General features: G+C 43.6%; 1 protein-coding gene across 3 annotated transcripts in view; it reads right to left on the minus strand.

Annotated features, from left to right (window-relative positions):
- The window catches only part of STXBP5 (syntaxin binding protein 5), a 530,024-nt gene extending 516,103 nt beyond the window's left edge, over positions 1-13,921 (minus strand). For 2 of the 3 annotated variants that reach the window (XM_056567305.1, XM_056567304.1), the window contains exon 1: positions 13,073-13,921. In XM_056567305.1, coding sequence (XP_056423280.1) covers positions 13,073-13,219 — 147 coding nt within the window. In that variant the 5' untranslated portion in view covers positions 13,220-13,921. The remainder of the gene's footprint in view (positions 1-13,072) is intronic. The other variant, XM_056567306.1, reaches the window with a different exon arrangement.
- Between the last annotated feature and the right edge of the window lie 2,132 nt (positions 13,922-16,053).

Genomic DNA, 16,053 nt, shown 5'->3' on the forward strand with positions numbered 1-16,053 from the left:
GAAAACCTCTGTAATATCACAATTTAGTTTTTTTTTTTTTCTTACCATCATAGATTTACACTTTAAAATGTGAAAAAAATTTAATGTGCTGGTGGAAGCACAAAAAAGGTACAGTACATGCATATAAAACTTTTTATGGCATCATATTCTGAATACATGCAATATGGATACCAAAACAGATATGGCCCCCAACAAAGGCATCAACGACCCATCTTCACAGTGTACTGGATTAATTTTATATTCTAATATTGAAGACCCATACTTAAAGGGGTACTCCACTGCCCGAGCTTTCAGAACATTTAGTTCCCAAAGCTCGGTGCGTGGTCGTGATGTCACGACCACGCCACCTCAATGCAAGTCTATGGGAGGGGGCGTACGCCCCCTCCCATAGACTTGCATTGAGGGGGCGTGGCAGAACTAAATGGGCTTTTGGAACCAAATGTTCTGAACACTGGGGCAGTGGAGTACCCCTTTAATAATTTAGGAGAAGGGGGTTCAAAATGTAAACTACTGCAACAAAATGTTCTGTACAATACTGTTGGGGACATTTATAAAAACCCAAAACTAAAAAGGCTTTAAAATGAATGAAGCAATTTAAATTGGCTGCTATGGGCAACTGCACCTCTTCTCTACACAAGTTTTTATAAATCTCCACAATTGTATGTTAAACAAATCTAAAATGCCCGAACTGCAGAACATCCACAATTCTATGACAGTCTGATTTGCAGAGGTAAACATCATGCACGCTGCTCTAACATGTCTAGCATAAATTATATTACACTATGATAAGCAGCATCGAGCTGGCTTATATATATCTACATCAAGCAGTTTTTTTTTCAACGCTATTTCATTATGATGAAAAAATATATATTGACAATGAAAAGATCAACATCCACTTGGCTGGGATGCAGTTTTGGAGCTTCTCCCTCCCTCATTCTCATAAATATCTGGTGCACTGAATGAAAACTGCAGTCCATTAAAAAAGTGTATACAGTAAAGCTTCTGTACTGCCAAAAAACAATGTCGAATTTTAAGAAACCAGAAATCTAGACACAACAGTATCATGTGAAAAGCCAGATGGTGTCTTATGACTTAACAAGCATGCAGAAAGTTTTGTAAGGTTAAATGAGATCTGTCATATTCAAAAACTTTTTATAGGTTATTCATACATCTTGGCAAAACATTAACCTTTCTAATATACTTTATAAGGAAATATTAGCGTCAAATCAGGCACTTTACCTGGGACATAGCCCAGAATGTAGATGAAGAATGTACAGGTAAATAACAGAAACCCAAACAGGCCTACACCATCTATCTATCTATCTACATACATACATACATACATACATACATACATACATACATACATATATATATATATATATATATATATATATATATATATATATCTCAGTGTGTGTGTACGTATGTGTGTATGTTCCAGCATCACGTCCAAACGGCTAAAGATATTAACATGAAACTTGGCACACGTGTTACTAATATGTCACCAACATACATAGGATAGGTAATTTAACCCTTACCCACCCCGATTTGCCAGGGTCGGGGTTTTTGTTTAAAGTCCCATACAAGTCTAAAGTCAAATATATGTTACTGCATAACTTCCAAACGGCTGGAGATATTTCGATAATACTTGGTCACATGTTACTTATATGTCCACTTAAAATATAGGATAGTTAATTTAATCCTTAACTACCCACATTTGTGAGGGTCGGGGTTTTTGTTTAAAGTACCATGCAAATCAATGGGAAACGTATGTTCCCACATAACTTCCGTACGGCTGGAGATATTTCAATACCTGGTACACATTACAGGATAAGGGGACGGGATATGACAACAATATAGGACGGGATAGGAGGTCGGGATATGAGGACAAGATATGGGGTTGGGATATGACAACAATATAGGGGGACGGAATATGAAGTCAAAAGCTTCCTCTGTTGATTTTCCTCCACAACAAGAATTAGGAAGGAAAAAACGGGCAAGGCCGGGTACTTAGCTAGTGAGACAATAAAGACAGGCAATAGTAGGGCAATCGACTAGAAGGTAAAACATTGGTTGAACTTCAGTACTAAGATAAAGAATAACTAATATCAGGGCAGTAGGAGGAGGACATCCAGGGAGCCCAAACCGTCTCAAAGTTATCTACTACATCTCACATGGCATTCAGTTTTTCCGAGAACATAATCAGTTTGACTCTAGTAATAACCCTATCTAGGGAGAGAAAAGATTGCTTCCAATTGGTGGCAATGGGAGATTTATCAAAAGCTGTCCAGAGGAGAAGTTGCTGAGTTGCTCATAGCAACCAATCAGATCGCTTCTTTCATTCTTCAGAGGCCTTTTCAAGAATCCATCTGATTGGTTGCTATGGGCAACTCAGTAACTTTTATTCTGGACAGGTTTTGATAAATCTCCCCCCAATGCGTATACGGGCAGCTAGCTAAATAAACTGTACTCAACAGGATGTTCTGTTAGGCATCCTGGAAGGATGTGCAGAAATGTTATTTCCTTTTTATAGAAATCATGACTTATAAGATCATGGCTTTGTCCAAGCTGAAGCACAGGCATGGACAAAGTCCAGTAAGTGAGGGTTGGCTTGCACTCCTCTGTGCTGTCCTGTCTGGCAGGACTCCTTTGTGCCCTCTCTTGTCTGATAGGACTCCTCTGTGCTCTATTCTCTCCTACCAGCCAGAAGATGCATTTGAAAGGGGTACCCGTGGACATTTTTTTTTTTTTTTTTTTTAAATCAGCTGGTGCCAGAGGTAGGCCTGGTTTTTGTCCAAGCTCATTTTATCTCTCTCTGATTCCATGTTGTCCCTTTTTTTTTTTTGGTACAAAGGGGAATACATTTTCTTAAGACACTAAAGACAGTAAATTGTTTTTCTTCTCCTGCTTTGCTTACTGTAAAGTACAAAGTGGTTATGTGTTTGGGAAACCATGGTTGGCATTTAAAGGGGTACTCCCGTGGAAAACTTTTTTTTTTTTAAATCAACTAGTGCCAGAAAGTTAAACAGATTTGTAAATTACTTCTATTAAAAAATCCTAATCCTTCCAGTACATTTTATGGGCTGTATACTACAGAGAAAATGCTTTTCTTTTTGGATTTCTCTGATGTCACGACCAGTGCTCTCTGCTGACCTCTGCTGTCCATTTTCAGAACTGTCCAGAGCAGCATGCATATGTTTGCTATGGGGATTTTCTCCTGCTCTGGACAGTTCCAAAAATGGACAGCAGAGAGCACTGTGGTCGTGACATCAGAGAAATCCAGAAAGAAAAGCATTTCTTCTATAGTATACAGCCCCTAAAAAGTACTGGAAGGATTAAGATTTTTTAATGTAAGTAATTTACAAATCTGTTTAACTTTCTGGCACCAGTTGATTTAAAAAAAATGAAGTTTTCCACAGGAGTGCACCCTTTAAATGCCAACCATGGTTTCCCAAACACATAACCACTTTGTACTTTACAGTAAGCAAAGCGGGAGAAGAAAAACAATTTACTGTCTTTAGTGTCTTAAGAAAATGTATTCCCCTTTGTACCAAAAAAAAAGGGACAACATGGAATCAGAGATAGATAAAATGAGCTTGGTCAAAAACCAGGCCTACCTCTGGTTATGCTTTTAATGAATAGTAAAATACAGTCTGTTTTTACTATGAGAACATACAGTCATGGGAAGAAAATGAAGTATTTCTCAGAGAAAAGGATTAGAGTAACACATGTTTTGCTATACACGTGTTTATGTGTGTATTGGAACTAAACCAAAAAAGGGTGGAAAAAAAGAAAATTGGACATAATGTCACACCAAACTCCAAAAATGGGCTGGACAAATTTATTGGCACCCTTTCAAAATTGTTGAAAAATAAGATGGTTTCAAGCATGCGATGCTCCTTTAAACTCACCTGGGGCAAATAACAGGTGTGGGCAATATAAAAATAACACCTGAAAGCAGATAAAAAGGAGAGAAGTTCCATACCAAGCATGGACAACAGAAAGAGGAGAAGTGAACTGTCCGAGGACTTGAGAACCAAAATTGTGGAAAAATATCAACAATGTCAAGGTTACAAGTCCATCTCCAGAAATCTAGATTTGCCTTTGTCCACAGTGCGCAACATTATGAAGAAGTTTACAACCCATGGCACTGTAGCTTATCTCCCTGGGCATGGACGGAAGACAAGAATTTATGAAAGGTGTCAATGCAGGATAGTTCGGATGGTGGATAAGCAGCCCCAAACAAGTTCCAAAGATATTCAAGCTGTCCTGCAGGCTCAGAGAGCATCAGTGTCAAAGTGAACTATCCGTCGACATTTAAATGAAATTAAACGCTACGGCAGGAGACCCAGGAGGACCCCACTACTGACACAGACACATAAAAAAGTAAGACTACATTTTGCCAAAATGAACTTGAGTAAGCCGAAATCCTTCTGGGGAAACGTCTTGTGGAGAGATGAGACCAAGATAGAGCTTTTTGGTAAAGTACATTATTCTGATAACCGAAAACAGAATGATGCCTACAAAGAAAAGAACACAGTATCTACAGTGAAATATGGTGGAGGTTCAATGATGTTTTGGGGTTGTCTTGCTGCCTCTGGCACTGGGTGCCTTAAATGTGTGCAAGGCATCATGAAATCTGAGAATTACCAACGGATTTTGGGTCGCACTGTACAACCCAGTGTCAGAAAGCTGGGTTTGCATCCAAGATCTTGGGTTTTCCAGCAGGACAATGACCCCAAACATAAGTCAACAAGCACCCAGAAATGGATGGCAACAAAGCGCTGGAGAGTTTTGAAGTGGCCAGCAATGAGTCCAGATCTAAATCCCATTGAACACCTGTGGAGAGATCCTAAAATTGCTGTTGGGAAAAGGCACCCTTACAATAAGAGAGACCTGGAGCAGTTTGCAAAGGAAGCGTGTTCTAACATTCTGGCTGAGAGGTGTAAGAAGTAGGGATCGACCGATATCGTTTTTTTAGGGCCGATACCGATACCAATAATCGGTGGAGGTTAGGGCCGATAGCTAATAAATTATACCGATATTCCGGTATAAGTTATCGGCTATTTATCCCCCCGCGACACCGCTGCAGATCATTGATTTAAAGCGGGCGCTTTAAATCAATGAACTGCAGTGGCTTTTGCGGTGCCATAGACCGCCGCCGCCACCCGCTTCTCTCCCCGCCTGTCCGGGGGTACTGAGTCCTATCACCGCCACCGCCCCCCACCACCACCGCACCGTGCCCCCTACCGCCCCACCGCACCGCCCCGGCCCCATTGCCTCCCCCATCCCCGGTTTTATAATTACCTGTTCCCGGGGCCCACTCTACATCTGGCTCCTGTTGCGTCCTCCTGAGCTGTCACTGTGCGCACTGACAGTGACACTCCTGAGGAAGTCACTCAGTGACAGAACGCGTGGAGGTTCTTCGGACCTGGGCGTATGGGCGATATTTGCTCCTACCTTTTGCAGGCCCTGCCTCCTATCTGACCTTATATTTTGCTGGTATCTCTTGCTCCTTTGTTTACAATTGCATATTGCTTGGCACTTTACTTACAGAGATATTGAATGTCATTCTTTGATGTTCACTGTGACACCTTTGCATATAGGTATATCCTGTGCACTTTGCATATGTCACTTTGTGATATAGGTCAGACGGGGGCATAGTGTACTGCAATCAATTTATTGGTAGTAGGAGAGCCATACTTTGGCCCTGGTCCGGATGAGACATACACCATGTCTCATCTGTGTGGTGTGGCCCAATTTGGGGCTTTTTAAGTGTTTTTAATTATTTCTGTGTGTCTGTTACATTATTATCAATATTTTTGGTCTTTTTGCTATGTTAATCATGTGGTCCTAAAAAACATTGTTACATTTGTTTAAATTGAATACTTTTGGTGTGCTTCCATTTGTACATTATTTTTGGTTTTGTTGTCGTCACGTCGCGTCACGTCACTCGTCATTGCGCACAGCGTAACGCAGGACGCAGCAGGAGCCAGAAGTAGCGTGGACCCCGGGCCTCGGAAACAGGCAATTATAAAACCGGGGATGGGGGTGTGACCCGGTGCGGCGGGTCTGGAAGGGGGGGGGCGGTCACGGTGCGGGCATTATCAGCTTATCGGCAAGGTAATTGCCGATACCGATAATGCCCAAAATCGTGATTATCGGCCGATAATATCGGCCAAACCGATAGTCGGTCGATCCCTAGTAAGAAGCTTATTGATGGTTATAGGAAGCGACTGATTTCAGTTTTTTCCAAAAGGTGTGATACCAAATATTAAGTTAAGGGTGCCATTAATTTTGTATAGCCCATTTTCGGAGTTTGGTGTGACATTATGTCCAATTAGCTTTTTCTATTCCTTTATTTTGGTTTAGTTCCAATACACACAAAGGGAATAAACATGTGTATAGTAAAACATGTGTTACTGCAATCCTTTTCTGTGAGAAATACTTCATTTTCTTGAAAAAATGTCAGGGGTACCAACATTTACCGCCATGACTGTATTAATGAAACCTACTAACAAAATGTTTCCAGCAGGCATTATTCTAAGGCAAGTAATAGCAGCAGGGTTTTCTTCTTTTCTAAGTGGTTGGTCATGATGTTTTGCAGAGTTCCTAGCCTACTGACTAACAATTATTTAAAGGGGTGTGCAAGAGATTTACAAAAAAATAAAAATGTTACAGAAATCACCTACCGCTCCAGCATTGATGTAGTTTGTGGTATGATATGACATAGACAAACGTGACTGCTACATCCAATCACTAACCTTAGCAATAATACTTACATGTAAATCATGTAACCGCTGAAGGCAGACATTAGCTGCAGAGGTGATGATATGTAAACAAAGATCAGTGGGGAACAATGTAGGTGGAGGGTCGTTGCTGGAGCAGCAGAGATTTTCTGCAGTTAGGGTATGTTCACACGTACAGGATCTGCTGTAGAGCTGGGCGGTATGACCCCACCCCCAAATCATGTTACCCGCCAGCGCTGTTCTGCTCCCCCCCCCCAAATCATGTGACCCGCCAGCGCTGTTCTTCTCCCCCCCCAATTAATGATCAGCCCAGCGGGGTACTACTCACATATGTCACCCGCAAGCACTGCTCTCCTCTTCTTTGTTGGGGGCCGCCAGTGCTGGAACTCTATACTGTACGCCAGTGGTCTCCAACATGCGGACCTCCAGCTGTCCAGGCATTTTGGGAGTTGTAGTTTTGCAACAGCTGGAGGTCCGCAGATTTGAGACCACTGCTGTACGCTGTATCCCTATTCCCGGGCTGCAAAAGATAAACAAAATAAACTTTAACTTACCTACGTCGGCCTCACGCTCTTCCTGGGGACGGGAATGTCAGACAGCCGTCAGCCTATCACCGGCCGGAGCGATGTTCCGCCCCGGCCAGTGATAGGTTAAACGTACTGTAAGAGGTCAGAAGAATGTAAGAAGCTGGCCAGAGCTCCTTATATGACAATGGGCTCAGCCTATCACTGGCCGGGGCGGAACATCACTGCGGCCGGCGATAGGCTGACGCCTGGGAAGTTAAAGTTTATTTTGTTTTTCTTTTGCAGCCCGGGCATAGAGATACAGCGTACAGCAGTGGTCTCAAACCTGCGGACCTCCAGCTGTTGCAAAATTACAACTCCCAGCATGCCCGAAGTTGGCTGTCCGGGCATCCTGGGAGTTTTAGTTTTGCAACATCTGGAGGTCCGCAAGTTGGAGACCACTGGCGTACAGTATAGAGTTCCAGCGCTGGCGGCCCCCAACAAAGAAGAGGAGGAGGGCAGTGCTTGCGGGTGACCTATATAAGTAGTACCCCGCTTGGATGATAATTAATTGGGGGGGAGCAGAACAGCGCTGGCGGGTAACATGATTTGGGGGGGGGGGGGGAGCAGAACAGCTGAAAATTCATTCCCGAGGGGGAGGGGCCAAACCGGTATTGCGGTATGGGAAAAATTCATATCGTGCAGCACAAAAATTGTGGTATTCGGTATGAATCGGTATACCGCCCAGCCCTAATCTGCTGCATATTGTGTGCAGCCGATTTTGCAACCCATTAACATCAATGTGTTGCAAAACCAGCTGCAGAAAACATGCAGCAGATCCTGTATGTGTGAACATACACTAAATGTGATTTGTAAGACACTCAGGAAAACCCAACCACTGACACATGGACTAATATTCTCTAGATTTTCCTTATGCATTTATTGTGAGCTAAAGATGTAATGAAATTGCAACGTGCATGTACCCTAAAGCCAAAACATCTTTATCCCAGCTTGCATGATTTACGAAGGTGAATCTAATAAGAGATATATCCTGTCACTAGTGCTTGCTTTCTATGCATAGATCCAATTACACTGTATAGTTTTATAGGCCACAATACATTTACTCAGAGTATCACATTTTGTAGTGTAAAGATATAGAATAACAAAATATTGTGATGCAGGAATCCATCTGACCGCTTTCTATACATCCTCCTCTGACACACCGGTGAGTGTTCCCTTTATCTATACTTATGGCAATCAAATACTGTAGATTTTTAGGACCTGTTTGGACTCCTCAAAGAGACAAATTTTGCCCACACACAAACAATATAAAACCTTTTTAAGTCTGGGTAAATTTCAGAAAGGTGACACTACAGAAAGAAAAACTGTTTCTTAATCTAGGTAAACGAATGAACTACATGATTGAAAGGCATATAAAGTACAATCCCCTACAGGGTCATTTTTATAAATAAAATGTATATAATAAAAAGTCTTTCAAAGGCTGTGCTCAGAGTTCATACAACAGAAGCTGTACCGTATTTTTATTGATAAAAGTGAGTGAAACCTCTTCAAACCTCTTACAAAAGACGTCCCCCCTTATCCAGACCATATTTTATGTGACAGATATTCAGTCCACCATACTTTATAAATAGTGGAAGTTTTCTTTAAGACCACCAGACTCGTAGAAGAGCAGTTGCTTATGCAATTTTGGGCCGTTTTCTCAAAGTTGTATGTATATGCAATGTATATGCCAGGATAACCAGCACTAGGATGTACAATCAAAGGGATTATCCACCATAAGGTGATTTTAGTGTGAACCTGGCAGGCAGTAATGGACATGCTTAGGAAGGATCTGCGCTTGTCTTGGGGCTAAATGGCTATGTTGTGAGATTACCATAATACTGTGGCTAGCTTTTTGTGAACTGGTATTTCCTGTTTGACTTTTTCTTTTTTGCCAACAAATCCCATAATTCCATATTTCTCCCTCCCACACATCAGCCACCCCACCCATTGAAACATAAATGAGCTGCATCCATTCAAAAGACCTGTGGTTTTCAATAAGGGTGCCTACAACTGTTGCATAAGTTGCAGATTGCTCTCTCCACCCATTGAAGCAGACAGGCTCCCTGTCATCAGCTGACTAGTGAGTCAGGTCTCGGCCGCATTGCAAGCTGGGAAAAATCTGAGACAACAGTCATTTTGTATGCTGATAAAAATAAATATTGGGTTGAAAATCAAAGAGTAATTGTGAGAAAACCATCACACACAGGTACAGACACTATATTATGAACTACACTAATTTTACAGCCCTTGCAGCATAGTCAAATGAAAAAAAATTCTGGAATATCCTTTAAGGTATACGCAACGTATTTCAAAATTCACTGCACGCATAGGGCGGCCGCCAGAAAGCCCTGTGTGTATAGTGAGCGAGGAATACGCAGCGTATTTCCCGGTGCTGCCGCAAATTTTGCACAGCGTGAAATACACTGCGTATACGCCAGGTGGGAACGCACCCTTAATATTTATGGGATATAGATAAGGGAACAAGGAGCATGTGATGAAAAGCATAGGTCAGTCAACTTGCACAAGTCTCTAGCCAGAAGATGTGGTGGATGTAGAATAAAGTGCCTAAGTTGTCTCTACATTGTTGCTGGCCTTAGTAGTGCAGTCTTATTATCTATGGAGATGGGAGGATGTGGAGACTTGAAGGGTGTTTCTACTAAAGCTGGGTTCATTTGTAGCATTTTGCTCATTTTGGTAATTTTTGGACAAAGCCAGGAGAGGATCAAACACATAAAAAGGTGCAAATATTTCCACTATAGTTTTTTTCTGTGTAGATTTCACTTCTACCAATGACCAAAATCAGGTCCAAAATGAGGGACAAGTGCTGATAATATAATGTGTGAACCCAGCCATACATAAGGACAAGTCGATAAATCCCTGATGTAAGAGTCGGCTTCTGCACATCAACCAAAAGAGGAACCCATAGGGACTGCTTTTATTTTTTATCTGCCCTAGAAAGTAACATCTGCAGTCTGATCGTCTGTTTTCTATATTGCTTTCAGGTTTTATTATGTCTGCGAGATTTCACCTTTATTGCCAACCAAACTTGTGTTTAACTATAATGTACAACTGTATAATCCTACAACATGTATTATTGGGCGAGAACCATGAGCTTGATGGTCAAAGACCTCCTGCAGAGGGGCATATGGTGCCCACACTCAATGTAACATCCAGAACATCACAGAATGATCCTACAGCACCAAGGTGCCCATAGTCAGTAGAACTGCAGGGAATGGGTTTCATCTAGAAAACAGGCAGGTAACAATAGAGTGGAGAAGAGCACTACTCCACCAAGACTATGCAGCATGGATTGATATAGGACCCTCCAATCTAGAAATGTATATTGGGGAGTTTAATCATTTTACATTCTGAAAACAATATTACACATCTCTGAAGTCAGGTGACCACTAATCTGGGGTACATAAATGACACCTAAGGCTATATGGTGGACCTTAGCTGGTGGCCCTAGTGACCGCACGTGCCTGCAACACTGGCAGCTAAGGATAAAGGAAAATCAGCATTGTAATAGGCAATGCCAGTCATGTCTGTAAAAGGAACATGCAGCATACTGCCTAAGGGTGCGTTCACACACTAGTAGCTAGCAGCAAGATCCCCACTCCGGAAAACCCGCTGCGAGTTACGCTACCATTGATTTAAATGGGTCCGCGGACAGTCCGCAATTCTGACACTATTGCGGACTGTCTGTAGACCCATTCATATCAATGGTAGCGTAACTCGCAGCAGGTTTTCTGCAGTGTGAAACCCCCTGCTAGAAATAGCATGTGAACGCACCCTAAAGTGTACATTATGGCTCGGAATTGGGTGTCATTTAGCCACACACACTATTAAGCCATTGGCAAAAAAACTGCTAATTCTGAGATGTGTATATAGCATTCTTGGTCGAGCAATTTCAGTTTTCAGCATCAACATTGGACATTGATTGCCTGACAAATTGGGTAATTATATATATTATATTACACACACACACAAGTCAACTGGTGGCAGAAAGTTAAACATATTTGCAAATTACTTAATCTTAATCTGTCCAGTACTTATTTGTGGCTGTATACTGCAGAGGAAGTTCTTTTCTTTTTGAATTTCTTTTTTGTCACAACCACAGTTCTCTCTGCCGACACCTCTGTCCATGTCAGGAACTGTCCAGAGCAGGAGAAAATCCCCATAGCAAACATATGCTGCTCTGGACAGTTCCTGACATGGACAGAGGTGTCAGTAGAGAGCACTGTGGTCATGACAGAAAAGAAATACCAAAAAGAAAAGAATTTCCCCTGTAGTATGCAGCTGCTAATAAGTACTGGAAGGATTAAGAAAAAAGTAATTTACAAATCTGTTTAACTTTTGGCACCAGTTGATTTATAAAAAAAAAAAAAAAAAAAAAAAAGTTTTCCACCGGAGTAGCCCATTAAGTGCATTTGGCTTTCTATCAGCTAGGATGGCCAGTGTAACACAACAGACAACTGAGACCCACATGGGGACTTAGCTCTTAGTTGCATTTTCTATTTTAATGTAAAATCAAGTTCTACTTCAAAGCCAATAAAACTGATTTATCAGAGAATTGCATGGATCATGGCAGCCATGGGGTATTTCTATTCCTGGCAGCATCAGACTACAGGTAACATTTCCAGGAACCTGTGAATGGAGCGAGCACAGGACGTCAGATATTAACGCCAGCCCTCGGCTCCATCTATTTACACAATGGATGACCTCTTTTGTCACCGTAATGGCTGCTATTAATGGTCATAACCCAGCATCCCAATGGGATCCAGAGAAGATGTGCACGCACTGAGCTCCATTACCAGGCCCCAGTGATGTTATGGCTGCCTTGGTTACCGTGCTCCTCAGATCTGTCAATCCATTGATTAGATTAGATATACAGACAGATGCACTGCACTCCAGGATCAGCTGTATACACACCATTCTGTCCTTCAGTACTATAGAAATCTGGATCTACCCAGGAACACTGTAGATGGATCACACGTCTCTGTATTGTAAACAGATGCAGAGCAATGTAAAGTGTCAATTCAGCAGACAGTCCCTGTCCCAGTCTCTGGCCACCATGTGCAGTCAGCTATGCCATCCCTATGGTCCAGCCCATGAGCCATAGGCCTGCATCGTCACTCACCAAGAGCACAAATGACCATCTCCACCAGAGTCAATACAGATAAAGGAAATAAGAGAGAAGAAGACACATATACATGGCAGCTGTCTACACACAGTCCTGCACCTAGCAGGGAAGAACACATCTCCCTAAATATGAGGCAGCCCTGGTGATGGGTGACAGAAGGTGTGATCATAGACCCATGACTAAACATAGAACCAGATGACATTACAGCCATCAGAATGGGGAAATTGACAAGAGGTGGAGTGAGGGGAGGAATTGACAAGGTGGGGGGAGCCTGATCTCAGCAAACACAGCCCAAAAAAGAATTGTAAATGGTGCAGAGCTTTCCCATATGCCCTTCAAGCCACCCGAGGACAAGAGCAGCGCAAAATGCCACAAAGGAGGGATAGATGATGGCAGATCCCTGGGAGATGTCCACAGACACCAGTACCCAGGGTGCCCCATCCACACACAGTCATCTACATGTGCCCAGTATGCCATCTATGAGCTGCTCATGTCATCCCTCATGATGGAGGAAGGTGCAGGGTCCCGGGCTGGCTGGATGCTATACACACACACAGGGGAGGGGAGGGCTCCTGCAGGATGACAATAACACACCACTCATCGCTATTCACCTTGCAGAGCTGGAAGTGCTCGGACTGGAGCGTCTCCGGGATGTCCGCCTCCCGGGTCCCGGGCTGGGATGAAGCAGACGATGCAGTGGAGGAGGACGCGGCCGTCAGACCGTCCAGCACCTTCCTGAATTCCTTGAATTTCCACATGGTCCCCGCTTCCCTGCTCTGCCTCTGCTTCCTCCACCACCACCACCTTCTCCTCCACCACCTCCTCCTCCTCCTCCTCCAGATCCCTCTCTCCTCTCACCCCCCACCTTTCCTCTCCTCCTCCCTTCTTCTCTCCCTGGTCGGAGGCTGATGGGCACACTGGAGGGTCGCGGCCCCGGGGTGGGCTGCAGGTGCTCGGTGTGGAGAGGAGGGGCGGCTAGGGGGGTCTGTCCTGATGGTTAGAGTGTTCTCCAGACGAGACGAGCTCTCAGCAGCGGGAGAGGAGACGGGGAGGTGGTAATCCGGTGCCAGTCATGTATAGATCCCACGGTGCAGCACCCAGGGGGTGGGCAGAGGTGCCAGCCCGGGCGCTTGTGTACGAGGATCCTTGTCTCCTGCCTGTGCTGCACTGGAAGTGACAACCGCTGCCAGCAGCTCCTCTTCCCGCCCCTTCCTTCCTCTCTTCTCCGGCTACTCCCCTTCCCTCTCTATCACATTTTCCTGTTTGTCAGCTCCGCCACCGCCTCCATGTTAGCGCCAGTCCCGGCGTCTTTCGGGTTAATAGGCTGCTCCGGTGAGATGCCGCCCGTTAGCCGGTAATGCTGCGGTTCCGCGTTCTCCACAGTCTCCGGCTACACCTGGCGCTTGTGTGTGTGTGTGCGGTCCGCCCGATCCCGCCCAGTCAGCCGTGCTCCGCCTTCCCTGCCTCCTCCTGTCATGTCCATTCTGTCACCTGGACCTGTTCATTTCCTCGTCGTGTACCCGGCTGTTGTTTAGCCCATATTCTGCGTAGTTTCCCCTCACATAGCTGTGGTGTATGTGGTACTTGTATAGGGCTCCAGTCACCATTTACACCGCAGTTTATTCATGTTTTCCCCTCCTCAAAGACTTTGTGATGTGACAATTTATAGTCAGACGCGTTTATATATATATATATATATATATATATATATATATATATATTCAAAAAAGAAGGTTGCAGCAGCACTCTTGGTGAAAAAATGGAGGCTCAGCACACTTTTTGATCAAAACGTGTCCCCCATCCACCAAGCGGAGGCCTCATTTCAGATAGCACCCTAAGGCTGGGTTCACACTACGTTTTCTCCCATACGGGAGCGCATACGGCAGGGGGGAGCTAAAACCTCGCGCTCCCGTATGTCACCGTATGCGCTCCCGTATGTCATTCATTTAAATGAGCCGGCCGGAGTGAAACGTTCGGTCCGGTCGGCTCATTTTTGCGCCGTATGCGCTTTTACAACCGGACCTCAAACCGTGGTTGACCACAGTTTTAGGTCCGGTTGTAAAAGCGCATACGGCGCAAAAATGAGCCGACCGGACCGAACGTTTCACTCCGGCCGGCTCATTGAAATGAATGACATACGGGAGCGCATACGAAGGCATACGGGAGCGCGAGGTTTTAGCTCCCCCCTGCCGTATGCGCTCCCGTATGGGAGAAAACGTAGTGTGAACCCAGCCTAACACTTATTTCACACACCTCTGCTGGGCATATGGCCTCTGACTGGGTGACATGTGGATCCAATATCCAGCATGTCACCCAGTCAAAGGTCATATGCCCAGCAGAGGTGTGTGAAATAAGTGTTAAGGTCCCATCTGAAATGAGGCCACCTCCGCTTGGTGGATGGGGGACACGTTTTGATCAAAAAGTGCGCCAAGACCCTCCATTTTTTGACCAAGAGTGCTGCTGCAACCTTCTTTTTTGTATACTCTGTATTTGCCACAGCAGCGTGCACCCGCGTATTAGGTAGTTGTGCTGGCTATTTTTCTTATTGTTTTTGTTATATATATATATATATATATATATATATATATATATATATTATTTTATTTTTATTTTTTTATTTCATCACCGCTGGCCTTGTCAATGACAGAAAAACATGCTGGACAAGTTTACATTGCTTCAAAAAATTTTCTTGGATCCTATGAGTGTTTTCATTGTATTACAGCAATATACATGCTACTCTCAGTCTTTCCGTATAATAGTACTACAGTAGAATCTCCCAATAGTGGACACTCACAGGGGGAAAAAAGTGTCCACTATTGAGAGATGTCCCCTATTGGGAAAAAAGGCTAAAAAATCTTTCTAAATGACCAACTACTGTACTGTGCAATGGTCCCTCAAGTAAAAATATTAATCAGTTCCAGGACGACCATTGTATGTTGAAACCATTGTATGTTGAGACCATAACTCTATGGAAACCTGGTAATTGGTTCTGAAGCCCCAAAATTTCATCAAAAAATAGGAAAAAGTGAGGATTAAAGAAAAATAAGTAGATAACTAATATAGATAAAGCAAGTCCTTACATATAAATGTAAGAAAGATCTGTTGGGAGCTGTAATCACTGTGTATGTAGAGGACAGGAGCTTCTTCAGGGTCCCGTACAGTACACACAGTGTCCTAAAAAAGTAAAATGAAGCCGCTCTCACCTGGAGCAGCTATCTCAGACACAGGTAAAGAGTAGTACAGAACATGTAGTACCTCTGTGTAATGTAGGCAACGCTACCATACAGCTAGTCAGTGTATGTACTGTAGGCATACAGGGGTTTTACCAGTAAAATTCTCATTCTGATTGGTCAGTTCCAGCCATTGACACGTTTCACAGATCTGGACTGTCCGTAGCATTGTGTGTTGAGTCTGGTTTCAAGTTTCAATGGTCCAGAAAAGATCATTGTATGTTGATACTCTTGTATGTTGAGGCCATTCTAAGTTGTGCGATCACTGTACTCAATCCAGAATGTAATTACCCATAAAACACAATATTACAGTAGAATCTCTCAGTGCCATTTAATCACCCCTTATCACACCCTGTGCCATT

The sequence above is a fragment of the Hyla sarda genome, chromosome 3 (genome assembly GCF_029499605.1).
Source record: "Hyla sarda isolate aHylSar1 chromosome 3, aHylSar1.hap1, whole genome shotgun sequence".
Classification (NCBI taxonomy): domain Eukaryota; kingdom Metazoa; phylum Chordata; class Amphibia; order Anura; family Hylidae; genus Hyla; species Hyla sarda.